Below are 19121 nucleotides of genomic sequence, written 5' to 3'. Positions count from 1 at the left end.
CTTAAAAGGGAACCATTACGAGGTGTGCAGAAGTTGTGTAGTCTGTCACTTTCCACACCCCTGCCTCTGCCACACTCTCTGCCCCTTGCCCACCTCAATCCAATTCCTACCTTGAGTTAACGTCTGGCTTTCTGCATGTTGTTCTCTGCAAATAGTTTGGAACTGCACCAATGAAACTCCAATTAATGGAAGCATGAGTTTGCAGTACATCAGAACAGGTTTTAATAAAATGTCATTTGAAGTCAACAGGTTTATCTTCATAATGGAAGTGGTGCCATGTATCATAAGGCATTCTAATTCTGAGTCAGTGCCTATCACCTTTAACCTCTCCTTTTAAGTCTCCTATCATCGATGGGTCGATGGATATGTTAGTCCCGTCATTTGTCTTTAAGGAAAAATACTTGTTCTGAACCTTTACTGTTTCCTCCTTGATAGCCTCGCATTGATCTGGCACTGATTTATTTTGAAGCAGCTTTTTCCACTTTAGCAAAATTACATCTCAGCTGACACCTTTCATTCCTGAACTACCTTTGTTCCTTTTCACAACTGCCTTAAATCTCATAGGATTATGATCACTTCCACCTACATGGTCCCCAACTAATACCTTTCCTACCTGCCGAGCTCAATTCCCTGAAGTCCAGAATTAGCCCCTCTCTTATCTGATGCCCTGTGTGCTGGCTCAAAAGAAATTCTCCTAAAAGCATTTTAAATGTTCAGTTCCCTGTGTCTCATTCATGCACATTGTTTCCTAGTTAATATTGAGATAGCTGAAATCCCATGTTACTGCCCTATTGATCTGTACATCTCAGAGATTTGCCAGTACGTTTACTCTTCTATCTACCTCTTACTGTCAACACTCCGACAGTTTGATTATTCTATTCTGTATCTCAATTCAATGATCAGTCCTGCTTCTAGTTTCCCCAGCCCAAAGTGAACATTGCACCCGTTATGTCTGATCTTCCCCATGAACTCTCCAATCACATTGTTTTGGATAAAACAGTATACTAAGGCAATGTCTGCCTTCATCAATGGGACATAAATGATCTCAGGACACTATTTGAATAAAGCAAAGAATTCTCCAAGATGATCTGACTAAGACTTAAGTCTTCTCAACAAACCTTTCTAAAATAAATGATACGATTGCTGCCCCTTTCCTGTTTGTAGGCATCTTGTTTTGCTCACAATATTGCTGGACTTCTACCTTTTGCAGTAATTAAGCTTATTTAATTAATAGTACAGTGCTTGTAGAATCCCTACAGTGTGGAAACATCCCATTTTGTCCCAACAAGTCCACACCAACCCTCCAAGGTGTATCCCACCCATACCCATTCCCCGACCCTATTACTCGACAATTTCCTTAATTAATGCACCTAACCTACATATTCCTGAACACTATGGGCAATTTCGCGTGGGCCAGTTCACCTGACCCGCACATCTTTGTGACTGTGGGAGGAAACTGGAGCACCCGGAGGAAACCCACACAGACACGGGGAGAATGTGCAAACTCCACACAGACAGTCACCCGAGGCAGGAATCGAACCCAGGTCTTTGGTGTTGTGAGGCAGCAGTGCTAATCACTGAGCCACCATGCAACCCTAAAAATAGCTGGGTGTTGTTTTGAAGGACCACTGATATTTTAAATTGGAGAGGGTTCAGCTGAGATTTATTAGCTTATGATTGGAAAATTTGAGTTTTAAGGAGGCTGGGAGTTTTTTCATTGGAGTGTAGGCGGTTGGGGAATGATCCTTCAGAGGTTTATAAAATCATGAAGGCACAGATAATATGAATAGCAAAGACTTTTACCCGAAGGTGGGGGAGATCAAAACTTGGGGGCATATTTTTAAGGTGAGAGGAGAAAGATTTAAAAAGGACTTGAGGGACAACTTCTTCACACACAGGGTGGTTTATATGTGGAATGAACTGCCATTTCGACAGCTACAGAAATAGGAAAGGTTTCAAGTGATATGGGCCACACTCGGGCAAGTGGGAGTAGTTTCGTTTGGGAAACTTAATCAGCGTGGATGAGTTGGACCGAAGGGTCTGTTTCCATCTGTATGACTCTATGATTCACTATGAAATTTATTTTTGTTCACCCATCAGAAAAACGGTCTGGTCATTTCTGAGCCAGAACTATAAACTCAAACTTGCTTGCTTTACACTTCCCACTTGTTAGGTCTCACACAACAGTCCTGCATATTTGGATGGGTTGCCTTTTGAGGAAAGGTTAGACAGTCTAGATTTGTACCTGCTAAAATTTGAAAGTGGTGAGAAGTGATTTGATTGAAACCTAGAAGATCCTGAGGGTCTTGACAGGGTGAGTATGAAGCAGATGTTTCTACTTGTGGGAGTATCTAGAACTAGGGATCACTGTTTGTTTTAAATTGGTAGCCTCTTATTTTCAGAGATGAGGTGAAACTTGTTCTCTCAGAGATTCACATGTCTTGGTTACTCTCGTCCTCAATTTTCAGACAAAGGTGGATAGATCCTTGATAAGAAAAGTGGGTGGATTTGGGTGGGTGAGTGTCATATGCTGAGGTAGGCAGAAATGTGGAGTAATCAGATTGGCCAACATCTTATTGAATACTGGGACAAGCTCAATAGACTGAGGAGCAGAAATAAGTTACTAATTTGTGTGCTTGTATGTTAAAAGGAAGAGGAATAATTCATTATAACATGCATACCAGCGGCCTTTTACAGCATTATTGATCCATCCTACCCCTTATACATTATACTCAAGACACCTTAGACAGAAAGGACTTTCATTTTCCTTTTCAGTAGGAGAATAGAATCAGCAGGAGTATCCTCACTAACCCTAACAAGTTACTGAGTGCTCAGTTATTAATTGAACTGAGGGATGTAACTGCTTTCTAACATTAGAAGATCTATGGTGGCCTATTTTGGGTTACCTAGTCTCTGACCATACTTATTATACAGTAAGACACAGCCAGTCAGACAGCACCCAAGGAGCAGGAGAGTCGACATTTCAGACATAAGCCCGTCGACGGGAATGAGGTTTGTGGCTGGGGGTGGGGGGGAGATGCTGAGAGATAAAGGGGAGGGGGTGGGGCTGGGAGAAAGGTAGGTGGGAATGTGATAGGTAGATGGAGGCGGGGGTGAAAGTGATAGGTCAGAGAGGAGGATTGAGCTGATAGGTGGGAAGGAAGGTGGACAGGTTGGACCGTTCAAGAAGGCAGGTTCTACCTGTCCATCTTCCTTCCCACCTATCTGCTCCACCCTCCTCTCTGACCTATCACTTGCACCCCCACCTTCATCTACTTCTTCCGTTCACAACCACTTTCACCCCCCTCCCACTTATCTCTCAGTCCCCCAGCACACAAACCTCAGTCCCGTGGAAGGGCTTATGCCAAAACGTTGATTCTCCTACTCCTTGGATGCTACCTGACTGGCTGTGCTTTTCCAACACCACACTCTTGGACTCTGATCTCCAGCATCTGCAGTCCTCACTTTCTCTGTATTATACAGTAAACCTTAGTATCCCTGGGATAAAGAATGGAGTTGGAGGAAGTATTTCATGAAGGTTCCACCAGCTCATTTCTTCCAAATTTTTCAGTAGGCAGAGGTTGCAATTGTGATACTACCTTTGGTTGGCCAAAGTCTGCCAACAATTACAGGGGCCTTCCTATGAAGAAGGGTGGCTAAGTACAACCAACAGAGATGCCAAAGCATGTAACCTTGCCTGAGAGTCAAACGATTGGGATTGGAGGTAAGCAATGAAAGCTGAGGGATGAGCAGTCAAAAGGTGATAGAAGGTAAAGTAGAACTCCTGTCCTCTCAGCATTGCAGGTGTGCTGTCATCAAATGGATCACCACTCCAGAAGGACAAAATCAGGAAAACTGACACAAGCGATGTATTGCTCCATTCCATCTTGTATGCTTCAACATGGACGAGCAGAATGACCAGCATATTCACTTCTAAATATTACCTTTTTAAGGAGCTTTTTTTTTTCCTCTAGGATATGCTCAAGAAGCTGGTTTCTCTCTGAGGCAGTTAAAGAAAGACAATAAATGCAAGCTTTGCAAGAAAGATTCGAGTGAATGTAACGAGCTTTGTAGATGTTGCAAGCTGATGTTTAAAATTCTCTTGAGTTTTGCAGTGAAGACCTGGCTGCATGTGAAAACAGACCCTTTAACTGGATTATTTCTCTTTCCATAGTTCAATTTTGTGGGGAAGTTGCTCGGACCACGAGGTAATTCGCTAAAGAGGTTACAGGAAGAAACAGGCGCAAAAATGTCCATCTTGGGCAAAGGATCTATGAGGGACAAAGCCAAGGTAAGAACATCTGTATAAAAGCTCAGTACCACAAATACTGGAGAAAGTACTGGGCAAATTCAGCAAAACTTTCAGTCGAGTGAAACTTCCTCAGAACTGAAGTAGAGCTAGAAATGTGAAAATTTTTCATGCAGATGAAATGCAGGGAGCAAGGAAGAGCAAGTGGCACAGATGGTAATGGTGCCCAGAGCAAATGTAGTGTATAATGTATAATAGTAGTGGACGAAAGATAGAGAAACAAAACTAATGTGAAGGGCAAAAATAAGTCTGTTAAGGTGAGAGCCAGCCCATGAAATCAAGATATGGGGAGAGGGACAATGCCGATCAAAATAGGAGTCAGAGTCCTGTGATGATGCTGCCCCTTTAACAAGGTTATTTTGATCTTTTTTTGAGAGGGGTCATAAAGGCAGCAATGCCGATATGTCTGAATTGGCTACTTTAATAATGGCTAACAAATACTACCTAAGTCAATAATCAGAGGAGGCCTTAGGGATTTTTAAAGAACAGTTGTACAATGAAAAGGAAGTGGCCAGTTCTCCCAGCTCAGGTGTTTTATTAGTTTGGTTTAGTTTGAAGTCTCCAGTCAATGAAAGCTCCCTGACTCGAGATTTTCTGGCTGACTCTCTCTCTCTGACATCTCACCTGTAAGAACCTGAGTTTGATTTTACCTTTTTTGCCAAAGGGATGTTTCTGAGGATGTTGCAGGAAATTGGAACAGCATCATTAAGTTGCGACAGAGTCAGTTGGGTTTTCAAATAGATTGTTATTCTATATTCTGTTCTCTTTTGTTCATGTTTTGTTTGGTAGTGTGTAAATAAATCCTGTTTATAAAACTGAGTGGTTTGACCAACTGTGTCACTCCTGAAATATCCACCTTACATCTGCTTAAAATAATTAGAAACGTTAGAGTCTGGATACCTAGTTGAAATGCTTTGAGGGGGTCTGGCCTGGTCCATAACAGTCTATAGTCAGCGTTGAGTTCTCAAGGTTGCAAATTGTCTAAGTGAAAAATAATAAAGTTTGCTGGGTTTCGCTGGAACACTATAGTAGATCTAGCACAGAAACATTAGATAAGAAGGTACTCTTAACTGGAAAGTCAAGGTTATTCTTACAGAGAGAGAGAACGAGGTGTTCCACAAAATGGTCACCCAAGCTGCTGGGGGCCTTTTCAGCCACAGTGGGGCAGAGGAAACAGTCCTTGGTTGGGGAGAAAGGACAACATATTGGAAGAACACATGGAAGGAGGCATCATTTGAACAGATGTGACCGAGGTGGAGAAACTGGAAGAATGGTGTGGAATCTTTAAAGGAAGTGGAATTTGAGGAGGCTTAGTCTAGGTAACTGTGGGAGTTGATGAGTGTGTACTAAATATTGGAGGGCAGCCTATCCTTAGTCATGGAAACAGTGAAGTCAAGGAAGACAAAGAAGAATCAGTGTCTTGTTGGCTTGAATTTGCTCTCAGTAGAGTGGACCTATTTTCTGCTATTAATTCCTATCATTAATTTCTACATTTCACCTATATACCTCTCCTCGACCACTCCCTTTGCCTTTTGCTTTGAGACAACTTTGCCATCTGTTCCATTTGCTCCTCCTTCCTCGTCTTTGAGTGACATAACAAACTTACACTTTTCCTGCCCCTTTCGGTTCTGAAAAAGTGTCAAACTGAACTTGAAACATTGACTCCATCTCTTCACAGCTGTTATGAGAGGTGCTGATTTTCTCCAGTACCTTGTTTTTATGTAACAACATTAGGATGCTACCTCGCAGTGCTGGGTGTTTGTGAATGTGATCCTCATTTTCCAAAACGTAGATTAGATTAGATTACTTACAGTGTGGAAACAGGCCCTTCAGCCCAACCAGTCCACACCGACCCGCCGAAGCGCACCCACCCATACCCATACCCCTACCCCTACATCTAACACTACGGGCAATTTAGCATGGCCAATTCACCTAACCTGCACATTTTTGGATTGTGGGAGGAAACCGGAGCACCCGGAGGAAACCCACGCAGACACGGGGAGAATGTGCAAACTCCACACAGACAGTCGCCTGAGGCGGGAACTGAACCCGGGTCTCTGGCGCTGTGAGGCAGCAATGCTAACCACTGTGCCACCGTGCTTCTTACTAAGTTTGGATTTTCTGACGTTCAATTAGAAGCATGTAGGAATTCGATTGCCTCATCCAGGAGAAAAGCTTCCAAGTTCTAGTTTTATTGTAGTGCTCTGACAATTCTATATCTGAGGAATTGCAAACGTCAGAAGTGACTTGGATACAAAAAGGTGTTTTCACACATTTCTTTAAAGTTGTTTAAAAGGATTTTCTGAAGTGCGTCGACTTTAAAAAAAGGAAAATCAGTCTTCAATTCCATGAATAACTGACATTCAACAATTTAATTTGTCACGGTCATGTCTCCTATGAAATGTTCTTCAATAGTTCCAGATGTTAGGTTCCGGATTACTCTGTATGTAGTTTTTTTAACAGAAAATAAGGAGTGATTCAGCATTACAGTGTTTCTCAATGGGAATTGCCATAAGCTCATAGTCCGTTCAGCAAATAGCATGCTGCAAAACTCTGATCACCTGAGCTAAATTCATTACAAATGCTGCTTCCTGCTGGGACTCCAAATCGCACAGACATTTTCCTAATCCTTTTCCTTGGATCCTGTCTCCCACAGTGTTAATATATTGCATGAAATTCTGAGAAACTGAAGAAACATCCCAAATTGATGACATTTGTGTACATTAGAATTTAGCTCAGAGTAATGTCAGCCAGGGATTAAGCAGAGGATTGTAGGACCTGAGTACTGCAGAGAATATGAGTTCCTTCCAGTGAGTCCTGAGGGAAGATGAGGTTTGGAATGAAATTGATGCTCTGTGAAAGAGCCAGCAAAAACTTGATGGGCAGAATGGTGTCCTCCTATGCTGTTCTATTCCATGACTGGACTTTAAAACACCTGACTAAGTGAAAGTGGGAGTCGAGTAGAGCATCAGTGAGGCTGGATGTCGAGTTCCCCCACACATTGTGAAAATCAGAGGAGCCAGCAAAATTAGTATGTCAGCATCCTGTAGTGTGGTGAGCGTATGGGGTCTCGGAGGCATTGGAGAAGAAATTGGAGGCTGTTGCATGCTGCCAACTGAATCTAAGTGTGTAGGTTTTTAGGGGCTTGCAGGTTATCTTGTCAAGTACATGCTATCTAGTTTATTGCATCTTTACTTACAAGTTATAAGAATAGGTTCCAAATTACTATACACTTGGGGGCATCTAGCATTTGGTCTGTCTCCTCTGGGATCCTATTTTGAACTTTTACTGGACGCTCATGAGATAACTATAATGGATGATGTTTACTAGATTAGCCCTTTCAGACCCCTCCAGGCACAGAGAGGCCCAAGGAGGGAGAGATTGGAGGTTCTAGGGCAAGGTCAAAGGCATTGGGCTGGGGAGAGCAGGAAAAGATCAGAGAGGCCTGTGGAGTTGTCAGGGTTAGGGAGGGGGTGAGAGACGTGGGTGGAGGGTGTGGTCATATTATTGAAAAGGGACAATGTCCAGAATGCCACATTGGACCTCTTAATGTACAGTGGAAAAACCAGTAGAACTGGAAAATGAGGCAAATGCATCTTTTATACTTGAAAATGGAACTGCCTTGTGACCTGTATTATCATTCTCAGTTTTACTGGTCTTCCTTCAATAGAGCTAGATGCCATCGTCTGCCAGGCGCACAGTTAAATTCAATTCTCCCACTGTAAATAAAACATTAGTCATACAGTCTCGGTCTGACATTTAAAGTGGCAAGCCTCTTCCTTGGATTGGATTGGATTGGTGACATCCTACCAGCCCTGCCTACCACTATTAAAGCTGGAAGGAGATTGAGCAGGGTACAAATTCATACTTTTTAACACACAAAGCCAACCCCACCTCTCCCCTTCTTCACCCCCCCCCACCACCCACTGCCAAAATCACCCACCAAGACAAGCCTCACCTGGTTTTTGGAGGGATTAAAATTCTCCCGCATTATTTTAAAGAGGTGACAAATTCATTTTTGAAGACTATCTGCTGAAGTTAGAAAAAAAGATAAGCTTCACAGTTAAACCAGCTTATTATTAAGCATTGATCTTGCAAGTCACAGGATCAAAGTAATCAGGTTATACATCTGTGCACACATCACAACTCCAGTGGCCCCATGAACTCCTCATATCTGTTTTCATGTAGATTGTATTTCATTCCTTTCACATTGAGTTTGTCACTAACAGTAGTGCTGATGTCTGTGATATGAAACTTGTTGGATGGAGAGCTATCAAAGATCATTTGATTTTGTGCTATTATGTAAACTCCAAAATAAGAAACCATTAGACATTCCATCCAGTTTTTAATATTCAGTGAAGTTAATTGGGAGAAATATCAATGAAACTGGAAGTTTGCTATTGGTTACTTTACACTATCACACCAAGTCAAAGTTCCTCCCAATGACTATAAGCACCATCAGTAATTCTTTGAAAAGGTGACGAAGGAGGTTGATGAGGGGAAAGCGGTAGATGTGGTATATATGGATTTTAGTAAGGCGTTTGATAAGGTTCCCCATGGTAGGCTACTGCAGAAAATACGGAGATATGGCATTGAGGGTGAGTTGGAGGTTTGGATTAGGAATTGGCTGGATGGAAGAAGACAGAGGGTAGTAGTTGATGGCAAAGTTTCTTCATGGTGTGCCGTCACTAGCGGTGTTCCGCAAGGATCTGTTTTGGGTCCATTGCTGTTTGTCATTTTTATAAATGACCTGGAAGAGGGGTTAGAAGGTTGGGTGAGCAAGTTTGCGGATGATACGAAAGTCGGAGGAGTTGTTGACAGTGAGGAAGGATGTGGCAGGTTACAGCAGGATATAGAGAAGCTGCAGAGCTGGGCAGAAAGGTGGCAAATGGAATTCAATGTAGCTAAGTGTGAGGTGATTCACTTTGGGAAGAATAACAAAAAGATGGGGTACTGGGCTAATGGTCGGATACTTGGTAGTGTGGATGAGCAGAGGGATCTTGGTGTCCATGTACACAGATCTCTGAAAGTTGCCACCCAGGTAAATAGTGCGGTGAGGAAGGCATATGGCGTACTGGCTTTTATTGGTAGAGGAATTGAGTTCCGGAGTCCTGAGGTCATGATGCAGTTGTATAAGACTCTGGTGCGGCCGCATCTGGAATATTGTGTGCAGTTTTGGTCGCCATACTATAGGAAGGATGTGGAGGCACTGGAACGGGTGCAGAGGAGGTTTACCAGGATGTTGCCTGGTATGGAAGGAAGATCGTATGAGGAAAGACTGAGACACTTGGGGCTGTTTTCATTAGAGAAAAGAAGGTTTAGGGGTGACTTGATTGAGGTGTACAAGATGATTAGGGGGTTAGATAGGGTTGACAGTGTGAACCTTTTCCCGCGTATGGAGTTGGGTATTACAAGGGGGCATAGCTTTAAATTAAGGGGGGGTAGATATAGGACTGAAGTTAGGGGTAGGTTCTTCACTCAGCGAGTCGTAAGTTCATGGAATGCCCTGCCAGTAGCAGTGGTGGACTCTCCCTCATTATGGGCATTTAAGCGGGCATTGGATAGGTATATGGAGGATAGTGGGTTAGTATAGGTTAGGTGGGCTTGGATCGACGCAACATCGAGGGCCAAAGGGCCTGTACTGCGCTGTATTCTTCTATGTTCTATGTAATAGTTGGCCCTGGTTCTTTCTTCAATGGCATTGCCACTGTTGCTTGTAAAGTCAATACAAATGCTCTTGCATTGTCAAACTATTTTGGCAGAATGGGCTTGAGGAATTGAATGGCCAATTCTTGTTCCTCTGTTACTCCAGCCTGCAGAGTGTCCATTCCCTCTCCTTTGAATCAGAGCTTCTGACCATGAGGCTGTCATTCTCACATCCAGTTGGGAATTGAGGAGAAACACCTTCAGTCAGGGAGTGGGGTGATAGTGCAATGCATTATTGTAAGGAATTGTTAAAGTGAATGACTTGGATACACTTTAGAGGAAGCTGGGGGTATGCTGATAGGGTTAGATGAAAAAGGAGTGGGTGAAGACTCGTATATGGAGCCTCAACACCAACATAAGCTATTGGTGTTGATTGGCCTGTTACTATGCTGGAAAGTTATTGTAATTCCTGTGCTATTTCAACATGTTGCAGGAGCCTTAAAACAGTTCCTTGGAACCATTTCAAAACTATACCTGTGCAAGACTCTTCAAAGCAAAGTTTTTCTTTTACCAGACACTGTCCTGGTGTCCACTTTACATAATGAACCAAATGTAGGTTTATTGGCATCCGGCTATGTACAAATTCTAGAATTTTCTTCCTCACTGCAAGTTTTTTTTATTTCAGAATTGACTTTACTCCTAAAATATATACATGTGTATTGTCACAAATGCAGTTTGGGTCTGTATAGTAGCATATCAAGGAGACAAACAAACATTGGAGTTTGACTCTATCCAAACAAACCAAAGGCATCTCTTTCTTGAACCAGACCAGATGAAATAAAGTGAATGAGCTTTTGACATAGTTCGAAATTTGCAGTCATAATGTGGTGGGCATCACGGAGATGGGGTTGCGAGGGGATCAGGGCTGGGAGCTAAATATCCAAGGATATACATCCTATCGAAAAGATAGGCAGGTTGGCAGAAGGTGTGGGGTTGTCTTGTTAATAAAAAATAAAACTAAATCAATAGCAGTAAATGAAGTGTAGAATCAGATAATGTAGAATCTGTGTGGGTAGAGTTGAGGACGCGCAAAGGTTAAAAAAACTGTGTTGGGAATTATCAACAAGCCTTCAAACAGTAGTCAGAATTTGGGGCATAAGGTACACCAAGAGATAGAAAAGATGTGTAAGAAAGGCAAGGTTACAGTGATCATGGGGGAATTTCAATATCGAGGTGGACTGGGAAAATCATGTTGGTAGTAGATTGCAAAAAAAGGAATTTGTGCAATATCTACAAGATGGTTTTTTGGAGCAGCTTGTGGTGGAGTCCACTAGGGAACAGGCAATTCTGGATTTATTGTTATACAATGAGGCAGACTTGATAAGGGAGCTTAAGGTGAAGGAGGCCTGAGGAGGTAGTGACTATAAAATGATAGAATGTACTCTGCAATTTGAGAGGTGGAAGGTGGAATTTGATGTAACGGTATTACTGTTGAGTAAAGGCAACTACAGAGGCATAAGGGAGGAACTTACCAGAATTGACTAGGAGAGGATCCTAGCAGGAAAAATATTGGAACAGCAATGGCAGGACTTTCTGGGAGCAATTAAAGAGAAGCAGTGAAAATTCATACTAAAGGAAGGATCAGGCAACCATGGCTGACCAGGGAAGTGAGGGACAGCATCAAAGCAAAAGAGAAAGCATATAATGTGATGAAGGGCAGTGGGAATCCAGAGGATTGGGAGGCCTACAAAGACCAGCAGAGGACAACAGAAAGAAATAAGGAAGGAGAAGATTAATTGAGGTTCAGCTAGTCAGTAATATTAGGAAAGATTGAAAGAGTTTCTTTAGATGTATTAAGGGCAAAAAGAGGCAAAAGTGGAGAAGTAGTATTGAGGAACAAAGAAATGGCTGAGGAACTGAATAAGTACTTTGTGTCAATCTTCATGGTAGAAGGCATATATGATATCCCAAAAATTCAAGAGAGTTGGGGAAGCAGAGATGAGTATGGTGGCCATCACCAAGGAGAAGGTGCTAGAAAAACTGAAAGGTCTGAAAGTGAATAAATCACCTTTAGGACTGCAACCTAGAGTTCTGAAGGAGATAGCTGAAGTGATACTGGATAGTACTGATCTTTCAGGCATCACTGGAGTCAGGGAGGGTCCCAGAGGACTGGTAAATCGTTAATGTAACCACCCTGTTTAACAAGGGAGTAAAGCAAAAGACTGGAAATTATAGGCCGATTAGCCTGACCTTAGTGGTTGGCAAGATTTTGGAGTCAGTTGTGAAGGATGAGGTATCTGAATACTTGGAAATACATGGTAAAATAGTGCAAAATTAGCAAGGTTTTATCAAAGGGAAATCATGCCTGACAAATCTGTTAGAATTCTTTGAGGAAGTAACAAGCAGGTTAGACCAAGGAGAGCCAATGGAAATTATCTAATTGAACTCCCAGAAGGCCTTTGATAAGGTGCTGCACAGGAAGCTGCTGAGTAAGATGAGGGCTCATGGTGTCAGAGATAAGGTACTAGTATAGGTAGAAGACTGGCTATCTGGCAGACGGCAAAGAGTGGGGATAAACAAGTCATTCTCAGGATGGAATCCAGTAACGAGTGGTGTCCCACAAGGGTCAGTGTTGGAACCACAACTTTTCACTTTATACATTAATGAACTGGATGAAGGTACTGAGGGCATTTTGGCTAAGTTTGAAGATGATACAAAGATATGTGGAGGGACAGGTAGAGTTGAGGAGGCTGGGAGGCTACAGAAAGGTTGAGGCAGATCAGGAGAGCGGGCAAAGAAATATTCCGTGGGAAAGTGTGAGGTCATGCACTTTGATAAGAAGAATAGAGACATGGACTATTTTCTAAATGGGGAGAAAATTCAGAAATCAGAAGTGCAAAGGGACTTGAGAGTCCTAGTGCAGGTTTCAGTCAATCTAAACTTGTAGGTTGAGTTGGTAGTTGGGAAGGCAAATATAATTAGATTAGATTACTTACAGTGTGGAAACAGACCCTTCGGCCCAACAAGTCCACACCGCCCCGCCGAAGCGCAACCCACCTATACCCCTACATCTACCCCTTACCTAACACTACGGGCAATTTAGCATGGCCAATTCACCTGACCTGCACATCTTTGGACTGTGGGAGGAAACCGGAGCACCCGGAGGAAACCCACGCAGACACGGGGAGAATGTGCAAACTCCACACAGTCAGTCGCCTGAGGCGGGAATTGAACCCGGGTCTCTGGCGCTGCAAGGCAGCAGTGCTAACCACTGTTGTCATTTATCTTGAGAGGACTGGAATATAATAGCAGGGATGTACTTCTGAGGCTTTATAAGGCTCTTGTCGGACCACATTTACAGTATCGGGAGCAATTTTGTGCCATATACCTCAGGAAGGATGTATTAGCCCTGGAGTAGATCCAAAGGAGGTTCACGAGAATGATCCGAGGAATGAAAAGCTTTTAGCATATGAGGAACATCTGAGGACTCTGGGACAATACTCGTTTGAGTTTAGAAGGATGAAGGGGGATCTGATTGAAACTTACAGACTACTGAATGGCCTGGACAGAATGGATGTTGCGAAGATGTTTCCACTGGCAGGAGAAGTGAGGACCCGAGGGCACAGCCTCAGAGTGAAGGGAAGACCCTTTAGAACAGAGGTAAGGAAAACTTCCTTAGCCAGAGAATGTGGAATTCATTGTCACAGAAGGCCAGATCATTGAGTATATTTAAAGCAGATAGATAAATTCTTGGATTGCCAAGAGGATCAAAGGTTATGAGGAGAAAGTAGGAAAATGGGGTTGAAAAACCTATCAGCCATGATCGAATGACGGAGCAGACTGGATGTGCCAAATGGTCTAATTCCTGTTCTTAAGTGTTATGAGGAGAAAGTGAGGACTGCAGATGCTGGAGATCAGAGCTAAAAATGTGTTGCCGGAAAAGCGCAGCAGGTCTGGCAGCATCCAAGGAGCAGGAGAATCGACGTTTCTGGCATGAGTCCTTCTTCAGGAATTCTCCCCGTGTCTGCATGGGCTTCTCTGCGTGCTCCGGTTTCCTCCCACAGTCCAAAGGTGTGCAGCTTAGGTAGACTGGCCAAGCTAAATTGGCCATAACATCCAAGGATGTGCAGACAAGGTGGATTAGCCATGGGAAATGCAGGATTGTGGGGATATGGGTGTGGGTGGGATGTTCTTTGGAGGGTCCATGTGGACCTGATGGGCCAAATTGCCTACTTTCACACTGCAGGGATTCTATGATTCTAGTCTATGAACCCAAGCCATGAGGAGTTGCATTTTTTTGCACAGAGACTAGAGAAAGCCCTGAGAATGTTTGCCTTGCAGCAGAAATACTGCAGCAATTGGATGGGGGGAAACCATTCCCACCGACAGGCTAATTGATAATAGGATACAGAGATGTAAAATAGTTAGTAAAAGAACTTGCAAGGAGTTGACGATCAATGCTTTTACACAGTAACGTCTTATGATGTGTGATGCAGAGTCTGAGTGGCTAGTAGAAACAGATTTAAGAATAACTTCCAGAAAGGATTTGGAATAAATATTTGAAATAGAAAAACTAGCATGGTTATGAAGGAAGAGCACAGGAGTGGGACTAATTGCCTGGCTCTTTCAAATGTCTAGCCACAGGTACGATAGACTGAATGGCCGACTTATGTACTGTATATTATCCACCAAGAGCAGTAAATTCAACACTGCATTTTATAAGTTCTCGTCTAACATGCCCTTGGGTAACCATATCACCTGAGGAGTCTGCCTGCTGGATTTTGGGTAAGACATTAATCCTGGCCACCATCCTTTGTTTATGTTGTAGAGCAGCCTGCAAAGGAATGAAGGTAAAGTGTAATGAGGAGTTTCTGTCAACTCCTGTCAGTGGGGAGGCAACAGTCTAGTGTATTATTTTTGGATTGTTACTCCGGAGGCCAGGTAAAGTTCTGAGGATCCAGGTTTGAGTCCCGCCATGGCAGATGTTGGAATTTGACTGGTATTAAGAGTCTAATGATGACTATGAATCCATTCTTGATTGCTGGAAAAACCCTTAAGGGAAGGAAAATGCCAACCTTACCTGGCCTGACCTGCATGTGACTCCAGATCCACAGCAATGTGGTTGATTCTTAACTACCCTCTGGGCAATAAGGAATGGGCAATAAATGCTGGCCAGCCAGTGATACCTTTATCCTGTGAATTAATTTTTAAAATGCTTGTTGGTCTTTCTCTTTTGCATTTCTCCCCCACATTTTCCTTTTCCCTTTTATCTTTGCCTTATTCCCGACCTTAGATCATAATACCATAGAATATAAGAACAGAATTAGGCCATTCAGCCCATCAAGTCTACTGCACCATTCAATCATGGCTGACATGTTTCTCAACCTCATTCTCTTGCCTTTTCCTCATAACCGCATAATCAAGGATGTATCAATCTCTGCCTTAAATACACTTAATGACTTGGCCTCCACTACATTCCGTGACAATGATTTCCATGGTTTAACCACCACCTGGCTGAAGCAATTCCTCTTCATCTCAGTCATCCCTTCACTCTGAGGCTGAGGCAGGTCTACAGATATAGTGCCAGAAGACTGGAGGATAGCAAATGTCCCTTTGTTCAAGAAGGGGAGTGTAGACAACCCTGGTGATTATAGACCATTGAGCCTTCCTTCAGTTGTGGGTAAAGTGTTGGAAAAGGTTATAAGAGAGAAGATTTATAATCATCTAGAGAGGAATAAGTTGATTAGGGATAATCAACACAATTTTGTGAAGGGTAGGTCATGCCTCACAAACCTTATTGAGTTCTTTAAGATGGTGGCCAAACAGGTGGATGAGGGTAAAGCAGTTGATGTGCTTTATATGGATTTCAGTAAGGTTCCCAATTACAGAAAATACGGAAGCATGGGATTGAGGGTGATTTAGTGGTTTGGATCAGAAATTGGCTCGCTGAAAGAAGACAGAGGGTGGTGGTTGATGGGAAATGTTCATCCCGGAGTTCAGTTACTAGCGGTGTACCACAAGGATCTGTTTTGAGTCCACTGCTGTTTGTCATTTTTATAAATGACCGAGATGAGGGTGTAGAAGGATGGGTTAGTAAATTTGCACATGACATTAAGGTCGGTGGAGTTGTGGATAGTGCTGAAGGATATTGCAAGTCACAGAGGGACAAAGATATGCAGCAGAGCTGGGCTGCAAGGTAGCAAATGGAGTTTAATGCACAAAAGTGTGAGGTAATTCACTTTAGAAGGAGTGACAGGAATGAAGAGTACTAGGCTAATGGTAAGATTCTTGGTGGTATAGATGAGCAGAGAGATCTTGGTGTCCATGTACATCCCTGAAAGTTGCCACCCAGGTTGATAGGGTTGTTAAGAAGGCATGCGGCGTGTTAGCTTTTATTGGTAGAGTGATTGGTTTTCAGAGCCACAAGGTCATACTGCAGCTGTACAAAACTCTGGTGCGACCTCTCTTGGAGTATTGTGTACAGTTCTGGTCACCGCATTATAGGAAGGATGTGGAAGCTTTCAAAAGGGTGCAGAAGAGATTTACTAGGATGTTGCCTGGTATGGAGGGAAGCTCTTGTGAGGAAAGGCTGAGGGAGTTGAGGCTGTTTTTGATAGAGAGAAAAAGGTTGAGAGGTGACTTGAGACATATAAGATAATCAGAGGGTTAGATAGGGTGGACAGTGAGAACCTCTTTCCTTGAATGGTGATGGCTAGCATGAGGAGGCATAACTTTAAATTGAGGGGTGATAGATATAGGGCAGATGTCAGAGGTAGTTTCTTTACTCGGAAAGTAGTAGTTTAAAACGCCCTGCCTGCAACTATAGTAAACTCACCAACGTTAAGGGCATTGAAATGGTCACTGGATAAACATATGGATGAAAATGGAATAGTTTAGGATAGATAGGCTTCGGATTGGTTACACATCGAGCCTGTACTGCACTGTAACGTTCTATGTTCTAAACTTCGCTGGGTCACCTACAAATCCAGCATATGCTGCTTTATATATGGTACCCAAAACTGCTCACAATATTCCAAATGCAGTCTGACCAAAGCTTTATACAGCCTCAGCAATGCTTTTGTATTCATGCCCTCTTGAAATGAGTGCTCACATGACTGAACCTGCATATTATCCTCAAGAAAATCTAAACTAGCACTCCTAAGTTCCTTTGTGCTTCAGATTTCCAAAGCATTTTCCCATTTAGAAACTAGTCTACATCTCTGTTCTTCCCACAAGGAGCACAACCTCACATATTCCCACATTGTATTCAATCTGCCACTTCCCTAGCATGTCTGAATTCTTCTGCAGCCTCCTAGCTTCCTGAAAACTATTTGTCCATCCAACTATCCAACAATGCCACAGTTCCTTCATCCAGATCGCTAATATATAACATGAATAATTGAGGTCCTAACACAGAACCCGTGGAACTCCACTAGTCACTGGCTGCCATCCTGAGAAAGACCCCTTTATTCTCACTTCTCACTATCTGCGAATCATCTGTCCATGCCAGGACCTTGCCCCTAACATCATGGGCTGTTACCTTATTTAGCAGCCTCCTGTGTGACATCTTGTCAAAGGCCTTCTGGAAATCCAAATGGATAATGTCCACTGGCTCTCCTTTGTCAACTTTCTCGTTACCTCTTCAAATGTTCAAAGATATTTCTCAGTTATGACCTCCCTTTAATGAAGCCATGCTGATTCAGCCCTATTTTACCATGTACTTCTAAATTCTCCTTAATAATGGACTCTCAAATCTTACCAACGACCAAGGCTATCCGGCCTAATGTCTTCTGCCTTCTGCCTCCCTCTTCATCTAAAACTTTAATTCTAAATTGTATCCTTTCAGATGAAGAGAGTTACCAGAGAGAGGAACTTGATCAAGTACAGGGACTAATTATTGGTTACTATCTTCCTCTTATCTTCTCCATATTGATTTCCTGAATCTGAAGGGTTACCATGGAAATAGTATCTGCTCTTTTCACTCATTCCTTAAACGTGGTGATTATGTCATTGAGTTTCCAGGTTTGTGAATGCCCCTTTTCTCTGGCAGTCAGCTGGAAGTTAAATCAAGATTAAAGACAACTAGCTGTGTTAAATTAACACTTGGTGCTGGATTTTAAGAATGCACTTCCACCTGCATGGAGTCCACAGATAATAGAAGGCCCTGAGGAGCACTGCAACATTGACCAGAAGATGGGCAGGTGGCCTGGCCAAAAGACTCACTTCGGCATGTGTTGCCTGGGCCTGATGGTGCTGGCTGTGGTCAATCCTACAAAGTAGGCCTTCTGCTTTGTTAATGCCCTTCGATTTGCAGGAACGTGTCAAATATCAAGAGCGTTAGCCTGAAGGGTTGTCAGAAATTGAAGAAAGCACCTTTGGAAACAAGCATTTTCCAAAAGCCCTATCCTTTCCTGACAACCCCTTACCAATTACATCTGCAGTGATGGTAAACAGTTTAAACAGTATTTGTTTTAAGAATCAGTTTACTGAAGCTTTACAATCTCCCAGAAGAAGCAGAAAGATATGACTTTTCAAATTACAGGTTTAATCATCTTCACACCCTTTGTAAGAGTCTTAATATAATTCTCATTAAGGAGATTGCCCGGACAGAATTAATGATTAGGTTAAGCAGGCAGTAAATCTAACGGTCGGATGGTTTGTTTGATTTGTCGGCATGAGTTTCCATTATGTAGAAACTGTTAGCTGCTGTGTGCCAAATCCCTTAATGACGCCAGATCAATATGTGAAAACTCGAGAGAGAGAGAACTGGCAGCTGAGCCAGGGAGAAAGAGAAGTAGAAAAATGTTACTTGTCAGGCTCACTCACAACCCACTGCTGCAAAGAAAATTTGTGGCATGTTTTTCAACTATACTTAACAACAGATAGGATTCGAATCTGAGTTTATATGACAAGCTGCTTCAACAATTCGCAACCTCCAGATAGACTCCTGTGGCTCAATGATTTTCAGTCTAACCTTTTGGGCCAACAGATAATGGGCTCTTCCAACTCAAAAACAGAATTGCCAAATCCCTACTCTCAGACTTCCAATGTAGTATTGAGGGAGTGCTGCACTGTCAGAGATGCAACTTTCTAAATTGGTAAAACAAGGCTCCATCTGCCCTCTGATGTGGATCACACGGCACTATTACAAGAAGACGTTTTACCC

General features: G+C 42.8%; 1 protein-coding gene across 1 annotated transcript in view; it reads left to right on the top strand.

The window, feature by feature from the left end:
• The window catches only part of khdrbs2 (KH domain containing, RNA binding, signal transduction associated 2), a 547070-nt gene that overhangs the window by 267092 nt on the left and 260857 nt on the right, over positions 1-19121 (top strand). The window contains exon 3 of the mRNA XM_043681416.2: positions 4175-4291. Within this exon, the coding sequence (XP_043537351.1) occupies positions 4175-4291 (117 nt within the window). The remainder of the gene's footprint in view (positions 1-4174; positions 4292-19121) is intronic.

Source organism: Chiloscyllium plagiosum, unplaced genomic scaffold (assembly GCF_037043375.1).
Source record: "Chiloscyllium plagiosum isolate Xiang-an unplaced genomic scaffold, Cpla_swu_hap1 HiC_scaffold_3, whole genome shotgun sequence".
NCBI classification, from domain to species: domain Eukaryota; kingdom Metazoa; phylum Chordata; class Chondrichthyes; order Orectolobiformes; family Hemiscylliidae; genus Chiloscyllium; species Chiloscyllium plagiosum.
This window is presented reverse-complemented; position numbering and strand designations above follow the sequence as displayed.